Consider the following 14,920-nt stretch of genomic DNA (forward strand, 5'->3'; position numbering starts at 1 on the left):
CATATTGAAGAAAACTTGTACTCTAATCCATGATCTGACCCACTGATGGACTTATTTGATAACACGAGGCTCAGAAACCTCACTGAACACATTTCTCAGTTAAATAACAAACCACTGGTAAATATTTTGTTAAGTATCATCCAACAAGTTTTCATCCCTCTTGCAGTGGCCTAAGATAATTTACCAGGCCATAATCCAGATCCTGTGTTTATGCACATATGAGGATAAGACAGGAAAGACTAACTAAACTCTACATGTAAACTGCCTTCTGCCTCTGTCCTATCTACCAACACATATTGCCACATCACAAAATACCCCTATGTATACCCCAGATATGATTGCTCTTGGCCAATTCACATTCATGGTTACTTACGTCCTTCCCACTATCTGGGTTTTTTACAAATAGTTTGCCCACTCAGGATTACTCTAGGAAACTGACTTTCCTAGAAACAGAAATTCCTCCTTCCCTTCCTTTCAAAGCATGCATTGCGTGCCCTTTTATAGGCCACCCATGCATCTCACCAGCCTCCTATCAGTCCTGTTGGAGGCTCTTAGGTTGTTTCTGACCACTTTCTTACTCCTTAGCTACTTACTCTGCAAGCCCAGATAACTAAAAGCAACCTGACTTTAGTGTTTTCAGGGAGAGTAATCCTTTCCATTCTGTTGACTCAATAAGCTTTTCGCTGAATCATTAGCCAAATAATAGCAAGTAACACAATTTCTAGTCTTTATTTTCAGTGAAAAGAAAAAAAAAAGCATTATTTCCTCACATCACTGCTGTCCTTACACTTGGACCAAGTGTATAATTGGACCAAGTGTATAATTGGACCAAGCTTCCACTCTGCATAGATTTTCATCTCAAGTGCAGGTCATGAAAAGAAACAATTTACCCAGATTTTTCCTATCCTTCCTACATTTTGGAAAAATGACAGCTTGGGATATCTACTGTGGAGCTCCTGTGTCTCCTGAATTCTTCTGTATTATCCTGCATTAGCACTGCTAGCAACAGGGCCTAAGTTTTGCACTGAATTTGAAAGACCTAAGGAATTATGCTCTATCCAAACTCTTCCTGGTTTCACTTTAAGTGATTTAGCTGTAACAGCAATTTCTCTAATTGACCAGGTGTCTATATCTAACTTGGTTTACTTTTGTTTGTGTTGTACAATCATAGTTTCATATCTATGGTAGTAACAGTAGTTATACTACTAGCATGAGATATTTACAACTAAATAATGACATAGTTTATAGAAATACAGACTGGGTAGAATATCAGAGTCCTTGAGAAGTGGAAACACAGGATGCAGTGTACAGGAACAGAGACATAAAATAGGAGATGGGGCACAATCTTAGCATTGGAGACCCCACAGCTATAAACAGTTCGCTAATGGTCAGTTAAAATAAAAATGAACTCCTGGAGCAGGACAAAACAGGTTTTAAGGGTAACAGAGAACAAAGAAATCCTATCTCACATACATAAAAGGGAGCATACACGTAAATTTGGATGAAACCTGGAGCTGCACACCAGTGAAGAAATACGTAAATGTGTGTTAGGAAATGTGTATGTGACCCCAAATGAATCTCAGGAGAGGAAGATGAAACTGTCATGACAAACATCATATTCCTCCCTGTGAAGGACACCAGATTTCAACAACTCATTGTACCACTTCCTCTTCTCCTGCTGCAGCAAATGAAACCTTAGGACCCAGAGGAGCATAAATGCCAGGAAAATAGGTAGAAATTAAGAAGTATGTGTTACAGTTTTCATTGCATTTTTTTACTATTATTGCAACTTTTAAAATACATAAAAAACAGATTGTGTTTGATTCTTTTGTAAGGATTAGATCAGACTAATAGCAATTAAATCTCAAAATTTCAGCTATACTAGCACTAAATTTTAATTCTACTTTTATAACATACTTCCTCTCATTTATAAAAAAAAAAAAAGACTTTGAACCTCACACTTTGTAGTTTTGCTTCTATTTATTAACTCTAAGTTTTCATTCTCAAATTCCAATAACTCTATTTCACTTCTCTCTCCTTGCCAAGGTTGGCTAAGTCTATCATTTTATGGTTACACCCCAACACACCTTTCATATTTTTAATCAAGCCATTAGAAGTACAACTCAAAGGTAGAAAACTCCTTCTACTCTCCACTTTCTGTACCGAGGCTACTGAAGACCTAGCTGAATAGTAGGTTTTCTGAATGCATTCCTTCAGACACAGGTATCAGGAAAAGCCCACAAAGTCCTGTTTGTGAGAAGAGTCTGTTGGTTGCTCAAATATAATAAAAGGAAAAAATTATTTTCTGTCTTTAAGGTCAACAGTTGAATTCTCCCATGACATCCTTATGACAGGGTCTTGTGTTTTCTTCCTTCCTTCTCTTGCCCAGACACCTACACAGCAAGACTATCATGATGTATATTCTGGATCCAAGAGCAAAAATTTTCAGGGCCACATAGATTCACAGAATGGTTTGGGTTGGAAAGGACCTTAAGATCATCCAGTTCCAACCCCCCTGCCATAGGCAGGGACGCCTCACACTAGACCATGTTGCCCAACATGCTGTCCAACCTGGCCTTGAACACTGCCAGGGATGGAGCATTTACCACTTATTTGGGCAACCTGATCCAGTGACTCACCACCTTCACAGTAAAGAACTTCCTTATATCTAATCTGAATCAGTACCACGAAACAGCTTAGCAAAAACTACATAATTGATTAGGTCAATTTAATCTCACTTTTAAAAGCTGCCTTTGTTACTAGGCAACATGTTTACTCAAATATAATTTATTCACATCACATATTTTCTACATTGTTTAACAGTTTCTTGAAAAATGAATTTTTGACAACAAAACAGCTGATTCTAGGATATGCCCTCCTTTGCAGCTTAATTATTATTTTTTCCTCACTGCTATGCTGATACTGTCTTTTCTCCCAGTTTTAATACTCAGCTTTCCCGGAAACACCACTACAACCAGTCCATGGTGGACAGGACTTCTGTTGCTCATTTGAGTTTCCAGCTCTGTAACACAAACTTGTCATTCACCATGTGCTTATACTAAGCCAATGTCATCAAAGTCTCCCTACCATACAGGAAAATTTATTTTTGCTGCTCCTGAACAGTTATATTCAATTTTACATCATAACTGAAGTCAGTTGGAACATTATCAACTAAATGAAGTTTAATCAAATGTACTGTCTTTGATGAAGCAAAAATGTTTTCTGGATTAATTACAATTAATTAAAATTAATTTAATTTAAAAGGTCTAAATTTGGTTTGGCTGATATTACTAATCAGAAAAAGTTTGAGAGCTGCAAATACCTTCTCTCACTATGCACTCTCATGGTCTTTGGGAACGTCTGGTACAAAATGCCTGCTCAAGTCTGGTGTGACCAGTGATCTAAATTCTGATCCTAAATCAGGCAGAACAGGAAATTGAATATATACAGAGTAAAAATAAATTTTTAAACCTCAAAAGCTGCCAGATTTAATCAGAAGTAAGTTTGGCAGAGGCAGATAAACTACAGCATTCACTGAAAGTTCTCACTTGGGGCAGCCAGGGCTGAAACAGCAAAGACCAAAAACTTTCTAGTAGAGGCATACAGGTATGTTTCCAGAATTCTTATGCACAGACAAGTACCATTAGCTCCTAGAAGTCCTGAACTGACTGACAAATTAAACAGCCCTATGCTGAATATAGATTTTTACTGCAAAACCACCAGCATCTGCTCAACTTACCTCCTTAAGAGCATGACGTTGTTCCGAAGCATTGTATCTGGATACTTTCTCTTGCTACTTTGGAGCATACCTTTATATTTACGTTTTTCTGACTTACTGACAGTTATGCAGCCCCTCAAAAGCTTTGCTGTTTGCTTTATTCTGTTAATTTTAGCCACATGTTTTTTCTCACCTTTCACTCAGCTTGTCAGCACTGGAACCTATGAATCCACTTCATTTAACATGTTTGCTTCCTTATATGCACTGCAGATTGTGATCCATCTACACCACTGAGAGAAAGCAGCCCTTTTTCCCAGTGGAAATGCAATCAATCTCTAGGAACAACCAATCCATTACTAGATAGGTGAATTCTTGAGTGTCAGCATCAAAACTAGCATTACAGACAGAATAAATCAACATTAACACTACTACACACCTTTATACAAAAGTGCTTACAAAGGTATTCTGGGGGTCACTGAAAACTAGTTTCCCCCCCCCACCCTCCTGGTGAAAAGTTACTCTTGTGCAGTTTTGTTTTAAAATCAGGGAGGGGGAGAATATGTCACATGCAAGAAATTCCAAAAAGCAACAAGAAAAGCACAGTGATAAATAGGGAATTCTGTCTTTACCCTAGCAGAGATTTATCACTGTAAGAGTCTTTTGACTTTGACAAATTTTACAGTAATGAGTTGTGTATACAACCTACAATAACTGACAGAAAATAATATATTCCATCTGCTGATGTCCCAGGAGGCTGCCCTTCAAGGTCCAAAAACTTTCACGTTTTTATAATTTTTTTCCTCCCTAATAAAAACATTATGAAACAGCTATTCAGTTCATTTTGAGAAGCATACATTGCAGCGACTAGCTGTTATTCCAAGACAAAATTCAAGTGTATGCAAAAGATTTGAGTTACACTCAAATGTTATTTGTTTTTCTTCTACTTGGATCAGTCTTTATGATTTGCCATTCACTCTTGCTATCATAAGTAGCTACCATCTTGATACTTAAGTGCCTTCTTTTAGTCTTGCAGGAATATTAAAGGTGGAAAAGTTCATACATGTCTTGTCATACTGATAACAGACCCTGCTGCAGAAAAGTATGTACAAAAGAGTTGGTGAAAGTAAAAGTAAAGATCAATTTTAAGACTATAAAGAACAATTATAATCTCAGGTGAGGATTAATTCATTGCGGGTTTTAAATCACAACATGGAAAAATATAAACTATACACCCCAGTATGCAGGAGCTCCTCAGCAGAAGCAATAGATATTCATGAAAAGAATATACCGCACTAGAGTATCTTCAGCATCCCAGTTACATTTCAGATTTGTTCTTCTTAAATCTATGTTTGCTTTAGCTGCTCCTTTTTAATTTCTTTCTAAATATCTTAATCACTTTGAGAGGTTTCAAACAAGGAAACTATTACTGCAGAATACTCTTTGGCCTTTCCATTCCTGCGAAGACAGTCAAGTTCTCAAGGTTAGAGCACTGTTAGTTACACCCAAAACTCCATGCATGGTGCAGAACTAAGTCAGGAATTGTCTTCCTTTTAGGTTATTGTGTTTGTTTCAAGCTTCCACATTTATGGTATGTAAAGATATAGCTTCTACATCACACACTATCCACTACATGTTTATTACATACTCAAGTATACCAGAAACCTTAATGATGATCATATCTACAGGCTTTATAAAGCTTCCCTTTTCTCTTCATATAGAAGAAGTAAGCATTTTTGCTTAGCTTTGAAAAACATGCTTCCTAAGCAAGTTTTGAGCAAGCCAAGAGGATGCTGCTTGGACATGGATATATGAACCCGGTATCCTAAGAAAAACCTTAACTTCATGAAAAGGCACATTCATACAATGTGGTTCCTGGATTAAGGCAAAGCTCCCTTTTATCAAGGAAATTTTAACTTAATTTCAGTCTATTTCTGACCAGAATGTAAAATTGCCTTAATGGGACTGTTTATTCTGTTGTCTGCACTTGCCAGGCATTTGTTTCAGGTCTCCCTACAGTCTCTCTTACGTCTGACTAAAGCAACAGACTAGAAGAGCTATTTTAAAGCAACAGCTCTGCTCTTCCTAGGTCAAGCCTATAAAAGATGTCTAATTCAACCCCAAAGTCTGCCATCATCTGTAAAACATCCAGTCTCCTCAATCAATGAATAAAATATTCCACTATAGCAACACTGAAACAGAAGCTGGCATGGCCCTTTTCAATTGCCTTTCTTTATTATTATTTTCTCTGCCTTTTCTACTCTCAGCTTTTTGAGAGGGAAAAAATACTCCCATTTACAGGCTTGAAGCCTAGTACTTTCACTTCCCAAGAATAGAAACCTATTAATTCTGGCAAGAACTTTACCAAGAGAAATCAGGTTTAAACTTTTGAGAGGTGTCAAGAATGTTCAGTCAATTGAGCAATCAAGTTAGCCAGCTGCATTCTTGGAAGCTTTGCAACAGAAGGAATAAATCAGAAAATCAAATGAAGTGTGACTTAAGTCTGACACTGCCTAAGGCAAAACATGAAATAAAATGAAAAATAGATAAAACTTAACTGGTAAGGGAATAATATGCATGACTATTTCTCAGAACAAGAATAAATTAGACCAGCTCTAATAAAGAACAAGAAAACGTTTTCAGAAAAAGAGGAAAAAAAAAAAATCTTTCATTTTCCTCAGTTACCTAGATGTCAGGCAGGAAGAGATACAGGCTTGGATTTCAATCTCTTTGCTCAGACTAACTATGAATGCTTAAGGAACATAGATTAAGTGAATAAATGTGCATTTTCAGAGTCATGACTACAGACAACATAGTCTTCAGCATCTTTACTGTTACAAGTTACACAACACGTTGCTGCTTCTCTCCATCACCAACTGATACCAGAATATCAAAATACACTAAGTAAAACCTGCTATTACATGATCAGTAAGGGAAGCTGCATGTATCTAATAAACATGCTGAGAATGAACGCAGTATTCTGTTAAGAATGCAGTTAAAGCAGCAAATTTATAAATCACACATCCACCCCCTTTCCCAGAACCCTATAAAAATCACTGGAAACACCAAACAACAACGAAAATATCACCACTGCTGAAAAGCGTCCCATCCTCAAAGTGACAGATATAAGATATATATGAGTTTATAAAACAAAAAAGAACATGAGGAGTAATGAAAACCTCAATCAGTGGAAGAAAGAAACTCTTCCACAATGGCAGTTCATGTCTATCAGTTGCACAAAGCACAGGCTTCAAGGTCCCTCTAAATCCCTGTGGGGGTGAGATGTTCATACTCCCTTTAGATATGCTTCAGTATGCCCCGGCTCTCAGATCCCTGCTATTCCACATCTGACTGACTATTGTGTCGTACATGACAGTTGCATTGACAATACAGTCTAGGAACCACATAAAGTCAGAGCAACCCAATAAAACTCCTACCTTTGTTTATGTTCAATACAGAAGACACTATATATTCCTTCTGAGGCAAAAATATATAAAGTAGTTTTTATTAAAGAAGCCATCATATCAAGACTTCAGCCATATTCTCTCCAGGCTGAAATTCTGTGTCAGCTTCAATATCACATAAGAGCAGCAATTTTATACAGCGTTGATGTTAGGTTTTCATCTGCCTTTGATAAACCTCAAGACAAAGCACCACCTGATAACATACCTTAGACTACAGCCAGCATCTTTGAATATGTCAGTTAACTTGGCAAGACTTTGCATACCTGTGGGTATCGAATATAAGTCCTCCTATAAGACTATGAGGAAACAATCTCCCATTGAGCTAAAGTCTTAGCAGATCCAGAACTAGCACAGTTTTCCCCAATCCCATCAGACAAAGGAAACAAACACAAAGGTGGAAAAGTTAGCTTTCAAGAAAAAACCCTGACTTTATAGTGAACAACACTGTTTCATACCCACATTTCCACTACAAACTTAATTAAAATGAATCCTACAAACAAAGCAATACCTTAGCTCAGCAGTGAAATTTAAGCAGTTTCCAGGCTGAAATGCAACAGCCTCCTATACCAACACACAATATTTTAAATGAAGCAAGAAAAAACCCTATTTATCAAAACCGTATGGTTGGCATACGCATAAAAATATTCAGCTTTTCCTATCATAATTTACTTGCACAGCGTTTAAGAGGGTGCTGTAAAAAAGTAAAGATATTTTTCATGTTTCATTTTCCTTCCTTCAGGCTTTATGTAAGGTAAAATTTAAAGATGGGGTAGTTAGGAAGAAGCTTTCCATCCACCTCTGAGATAATTGAAAAAAACAGAATTAACAATATATCCACCATCTTGACTTTAGTATACCAAGAAAGTTCTTTTGATATTCACACCACATGAATCTGAAGGTTTCCTGTAATTTGTGTTCCCCCTCGTTTTGGCATATTAACTGTCCTTGGTTTGAGGCACCTTCCTTTACTGGTTAATTTTTTTCCCCCAACCCCAGAAATTTTCCCTTCATCAGCTTAATTCACTTTAACATTGTCTCTTAAAAGACGCTAACCCAAACATGAGTAAAATTAAATTACCTCCGGGCTCCTCAATGTAGAAAGACACATCTTTTTTGTCTTCTTGTCCATCAATGTGATCATAAGTGATCTGTGGAACAGACAAGGCACTTTCTCCTGGGTTTATTACCTGTGCAGAACCATTACCACAGCCTAGTTTCCCTTTTCTTTTGTATCTTCTAGCCTGTGGTAGTAGAAATGGGATGAAATCAGAAGATACTATCAGAATAAAAGTAAAGTAAATATATGAAGTTCACTATACAGTAAATTCATTTAAAGTTGGTTGTTTGGGTTTGTTTTGTAATTCATCAAAAGTGTTACAACCTTGGTTGATGTCCTCAAAGTGGCTGATTCTGAATTATCAACTTAAATCTGGTAAGAATTTGATTCACAGAACTTTCCTAGCACAGTCTGAAAACCAGATCTCCAGCAAAATTTCCCAAACTGGGTCCAAACCTCAAGGCACTCAAAATACTAACTACTTGAGTACACCAGCTTGGCGGTAGCATCTTTCTAAAGCTCTAATTAAACATACCCATAGACTTTGAATTAGGAGCTAGGCACTGTGAAGTCTTTTCAACTAAAGAAAATTTCACCTTTTACCAAAAAGGCTGAATTAGGCACATCAGGAGAAAATAAAACCTTTCTTTTGCCTCCAAAGTTGAAGTTCTGATTTCAGAAGCCTGAGAGGCAACCTAATAAACACCCTACAATTGGCACAAAAGAAGTGGTGGGGGGTGGGGGGGCAAGGCAGAGAAGGTTTGTTGTTAACTGGTTCCAAGCAAGGTTGGTCTCCATCTGTCTTTCCGTCTTTGTGACTGCTAGTGATCAACATATCAGCCAATCATATACTGACTACATGGCATGTGCTGTCTGCCTCCTGGATGCTGCCACCACCTAGTTATATTAATATTACTTCTTCAATATTTATTTCCAGTCTCAATGATTACCTACCCTTTGGTCTAATCCCACCTGGGTCTACTATTCCCACACAACTTAAAATAGAGGTAAGAGCCATATTTCAATTCACCTGCTGCTCCAGTAATCTTCTGACAAGGAGCCGAGATCAAAGGCTACTGCACTCCATTCTACAAAATGTTACAGCCTCTGATTTGACCACTAAGCAGTTAAACATCATCATCAAGAACATGTATTTGCACATATCAACACAAATAGCTCGAGGCTCGATACATTCACAAATGGGACAATGCCACCTGGTTAAGTCAACCAATTCTTATTTTATTACTATCTGCATCCAATCTTTTTTAATTCATTTTTCTGTTCAGCTCTGCAGCAATTAAACTAAACATGTTCAAAATTAATCAAATGGAGGACAAAAAATGGCATAAAATGAGCATTTATTATAGTCAGTGCATGCACTACCATGTGTGGAAATGCTTCTAAATGCAAATATTATGGGCTGTCATAGGAGGAAAAGAAACTAGGAATTCTATGGAGAATAAAATGCACAAGATGTTCAATATACATTCAAGTCTTTAGAGTAAGAGGCTAGGTAGAGAAAGAAAGCATTAGCCTCCTTTGACAAGAGAAGATAACCCATTGTAAGAGATGAAAAAAACTTTACTATGGTAATGAATTAGGGTTAGCAGTTCACAGGGAAGTTGAGATTTAGTAATACATTAGGGAAATCCGTCTCTTTAGAGAAAACAGAGGGAAAATACTAAGGTTACTAAAAACTGTCTATTTTTACCATTCTCCAATCCTTCCTAGTATGTGCAGCTCAGCAACACATACTAAGCAGCCTTACTTCAGCTTTACCTCTTTCCTCATGGCCAGTCATGAAAGTGTTACTCTCATGGCAAAGTTACACTCTGCTCAACACTGGCTGCAATGCTGCAACACCAAAATATATACGTGTGTTCAGATCATGTCAGTGCAGATTTGTACATGTGCTGTGGGGAAATTGCACTGCAATTCTCCTCTGGACAATAGGGATCAGTGGCTGAATCCAGGCCTATAAAATCACTTTAGAAACCCTGAGTATCTGAGCTAGACCTGCAGCCGACCTGGGCCTTTCTACAAGGGGTGTTGAAGGCTAAGCAAGCTTGCCAATAAAACTACATAACTATGTTTAGGCAATCCCCCCTGTGTAGACAAACACTGTTCCACTTTACTGCAGCCATAGCTCATGAATTTGCCCAAATTTCTACACACCGCCCCAAATAAAAGTACCACAGTGAGAAGGGCTTGCAAAGATATGGTCAGCCACCTGCTGAACTTAAATTTGTATGCTAGCTTTTTCCTTTCTTCCTGTATGCAAAACAAATGCAAAATGGGGAAGTGTCATCATTGACTTACACTATCTTTTGGGAGGTAGTGGAGACTTCAAAGGGGATAAACCAATGGGGAATTGGCACCTGCCGAGCATCAGGGCAAATTTAAAATGAAAAGACACTTGTCCCTCAGGAATATTTTAAGGAAAACTACTCACACTGTGACATGGGGAAAGCAACCAAATGTCCCATTACAAATGTCTTTCAGCTCTCCAAATTCTTTGTACATTTCATAAGGATTTTGGCAGGTTATCCCAATCAAATTAACAGCAAGAACGGAAGAGAGCTCTGCCGACGCTCCACTACCTGTTTTCTCAGGCTGGGGCTAGATGGCGCTGGTGGCTTTTTGGGATTTTGCACCGGTGATGTAACATAGATCTTCCATGTTGCTGTAGAACTGCAGGATTTCTCTGCTGCATAGCACCGCCACAGAGTCTATAACAAAATCCAATAATCTCAGTGAAAAAGCAGTCACTGTTGTCCTGTGGGACATGCAAGTCAAACTGACAGCAAGTCTTCAATCGATGTAAACATGCTGCAAAAGGGTTCTGACTGCAATGACTGTGATGTACCACATCACACCATGCCTAATAACATACACCCCTTTCTGTATACAATTGTGGTAAATATAATTTGCACCAGGAAACACACTCAGCACACACTGGTCTTAAGTATGCTTTTCATAGTGTTCTCGCTAGGAACTAGAGTCTAACACACCCACAGTAAAACAAACAAACAAACAAGCAAACCCAAAACCCCCTCATAAAATCCCCACAAGCATCATAGAATACTGCTTTTTCCTTTTTTCTGCAATGGGTCACATCTGAGTGTGCACCATGCTATTGCATTCATTGTATTATCATACAGACAGTTATGCTGGAACACTTTTCTGTATTAAGCTGTATGTAAACATATACACACACTCAGCACCTCAGGATCTGGCAGTTGCACAAGACCTAAGGGAATATTAAAAGCTGGTTATGAATTAATTATTATAATTTTTTTTTCCTTACTATTTGCCAAATAGACTCATTGCATACAGTTTGTGTCACTATGCCTGTGAATAGCAGGTTTGTAAAGCCTTCTATGTTCATTCAGAGCAGGGGGAAGAGGCAATTATCTAATTCTATCTGGTGACTGAAGTGGGTCAAAAAGACAAAATGATTAAATACAAGTCATAGATTTATAGTAAAGTCTAGTAACTATGATTCTCAGCATTGATTTATAGTAAAGTCTAGCAACTGTGATTCTCAGTACTTTACTAGATCACACTCCCTCTCCAATACTCACCTAAACATTTTACTGTTAGGGGCCTTACCTGAATTAGAGAAGCTGCAGCTGGGATTTGTCTGTTGAAATGCTTCTGACGTTGCTTCTGCTGCACTTTCAGGGCAAAACCAGACCCCAGAATACCCTGAATGTAACCAGAAATTACTAGTCAAGCTTTACATGCCTAAAACAAATACTTAGCTAGGAAATAAAGACATTTTCATAGAAGACTTTCCTAGAAATAGAAAATTTCTGAATTTTCAAATGTCCACAGTGACAAAGTTCTATTTATTTCAACAGATAAATCTGAAATTGCGCATGTTGATGTTGGCATCATGTACCTTCAATGAACAGCATGTGTTTATTGCTGTGATCTACAGGTAACTTTAAACAAAGATTGTCATGTTCCAAAGCAGCCCTACCCAGAAGCCCTATTGTCAGAAGCAAATGTCAATGTCACATGACTGATCTACAGCTATTCTTTGCACTTATTTTTAATTCCTTAAGAGAAAACAAACAAACAAACAAAACCAACAACAAAATCCAAACCACAACTGAAGCTAGAGCGCAGTGTGGTTTTCCAGGCAAACTAAGCATAGAAGACGAAGATATGCTTTATGATTTCATCATGTCTGTTAAAACTGATAGCTACTTAAGATACCCTTTGTCTTTTCTAATTATTTTGATGTTGCTGTCTTTATTTCCCTCCCCATTTGTTTATCTGAAGACCCCAGAAGCCCAAAGATGCTTTACAGGAGCCTGCAGGAAAGCAGATGCAGTTTCCTAGACCTCTTTTGTGGAGCTGTTCCTCTCCTTGCAGGACGCCAGGCTGTTCTTACATAATCACAAAAGAGCAGAAATGAAGTTTCACCTCTGGCACCAACATACTGATAAAAAAAAAACCTTCTCTTTTGCTTTTCCTCAAAGAATAGCTTCAGTTCTCAAAATAGTGAAAATTATTCTTACCTCCTTTCTAGGCCACATCTCCAAAATAATTGCAGTAAAGATACAGCAGTTTCATTTGCGTGTGTATGTGCACAGCTATAAACATACACTTGAGCATGTGTGTGTCCACATTCTGAAGCAACACCCACCTCCATTATTTCCTATCAAAGGCACCAATTTAAAACTACCTAATTGTGAGCCCAAGTCAGACATATTTTAGTAAAGAGATCCAAGTTCTACTTACAGCTGGCAGAGCAAAGAAAGATATAGCAAATACTGAAAAACAGGAAGCTATTGTCTTCCCAATCCATGTCTGGGGAACTTTGTCTCCATAACCGATTGTTGTGACTGTTACCTATGTCAGAAACAAACATCTGATTCATTACAATGCAGTACCTTTTTTCTCCCTCCCCAAAAAAGCAGGGAAAAAAAAAAAGAAAGAAAAAAGGAGGGAAATACCGTAAGATATACATAGATCAACAGTGTTTGTGCATAAGGAAACCACAGGAGTATGGTAAACATCACTGGAGCTTTACCCTGCTTTTACATTCTTCAACAGGGATTCACAACTGTTTTGGATGCAACAGTAGCCTGGACCCAGGATGGCTGCTCTCACAGTTTGCAGCTGGCTGGTTCTACCCTTCCAAAACTGCAAGGATTTGCCCTGTAGACTTGATACCATAGGCTTACAGTACTTCCACTTTTGCTTTTAAAATGTGGCTCCACAGAGTTGAGAAGAAAGCCCTGAAAGCGCTGACTTGCACACAGCTACATACACAGACATTGCTGAACTCCACAGTCAGGCAGAGACACTAGGTGCAGCAGGGTAAAACCTATGCCCTGTGCTGGCAGGAAGGAAATGGTACAGAACTAACACCCTCCAATCTGAATCTTCAGAGCAAAAGAAACACACAACCATTCCAAGACATGTCATCTCCCAAATTAAATATTTCAGGAGATGAGGAGCTAAGTACATCTGGGCACTATGTTCAGCTTTTTTCCCTCCCCACGCAATACAGCTGTTTGCTGCTCAAAATGGTGTCTAAACCACAGGACCTACTTATCACTTATCATGGTGTAGCAAGATCCAGGTACTACCTAAAAGACAGAGAGACCAGAGTCAAGGCAGATAACCTAACAAGCAGGGTAGTGTCCTCACAGTCAGGATCCAGTCCCACAACACTCAAGCAACAGAGGTGCAGAAAGAACAACTAGGTTAAATCAGGAATCCAGATTATAAAGCAGTATCACAGACAGCTGTGGAACAGGTCCAATATCAAGCCAGGAGGTCCACCCAGAGATCATAGTTAGAATTAGGTCCAGTAGTCAGCATATGGATCCACACGATGAGGCAAATTCAAACTAATAGCTCAGGGACTAAATCACTGTGGAAGTGTCAGGCCAACTGAAAAGCCACAGAGGCAAGGACAAGCTGGGTGAAACAGAGGTTTGGGGCTGTTTCTGAAGACCCCCAGCAGGGTGAAAAAGAATTTATTAGAAGCCCAGTGGTCAGTGAAGGATTGGTTCTGTGAGGCAATCAGAGTCCAGGTGAAGGCTGATGCATCAGAAGGGTTTGTAGTATAATAAGGACCAGCTGGTCCCCAACAGAAGGTGATCCCAAGGAAGGAGCCCAAGATAAGCCAGGGGAATCCCACAGCTGGTGAATCAGGGGTCTCACCACCCTGGGCCCAGCCCCACAGTGGTATAGACCCACAGGCAGTGGCCATGTCCAACAAAGAGTTTATATCATAGAATCATGGAATTGTCAGGGTTAGAAGGGACCTTTGGAGATCATCTACCTCAACCCCCTGCCAAGGCAGGGTCACCTAAAGCAGGTTACACAGGAACATATCCAGGCAGATTTGGAATGGCTCCAGAGAGGGAGACCCCACAGCTTCCCTGAGTAGCCTGTTCCAGTGCTCTGGCACCCTCAGCATAAAGTTCTTCCTCATGTTGAGGTGAAACTTACAGTGTTTTAGTTTATGGTCACTGCTTCATGTCCTGTTGCTGGGGTCCACTGAAAACAGTCTGGCACCATCCTACTGGCACCCACCTTTGAGATACTGATATGAGATCCCTCAGTCTGCTTTTCTCTAGACTAAACAGGCCAGGTCCTGCAGTCTCTCCTCATACAAAAGATGCTCCAAACCCCTGATCATTCTTGTGGCCTCTGCTG

General features: G+C 38.9%; 1 protein-coding gene across 2 annotated transcripts in view; it reads right to left on the reverse strand.

The window, feature by feature from the left end:
• Positions 1 to 14,920, reverse strand: part of LOC133281107 (potassium voltage-gated channel subfamily KQT member 1-like) — a 467,184-nt gene that overhangs the window by 395,622 nt on the left and 56,642 nt on the right. For both annotated transcript variants that reach the window (XM_061476317.1, XM_061476316.1), the window contains 4 exons: positions 12,989 to 13,099; positions 11,849 to 11,944; positions 10,837 to 10,965; positions 8,258 to 8,420 (listed from right to left, as the gene is read on the reverse strand). In XM_061476317.1, the coding sequence (XP_061332301.1) occupies positions 8,258 to 8,420; positions 10,837 to 10,965; positions 11,849 to 11,944; positions 12,989 to 13,099 (499 nt within the window). The remainder of the gene's footprint in view (positions 1 to 8,257; positions 8,421 to 10,836; positions 10,966 to 11,848; positions 11,945 to 12,988; positions 13,100 to 14,920) is intronic.

The sequence above is a fragment of the Pezoporus flaviventris genome, unplaced genomic scaffold (genome assembly GCF_033815535.1).
Source record: "Pezoporus flaviventris isolate CSIRO_AGI_PZ_B2104156 unplaced genomic scaffold, CSIRO_AGI_Pfla_v1 ptg000096l, whole genome shotgun sequence".
Taxonomy (NCBI): domain Eukaryota; kingdom Metazoa; phylum Chordata; class Aves; order Psittaciformes; family Psittacidae; genus Pezoporus; species Pezoporus flaviventris.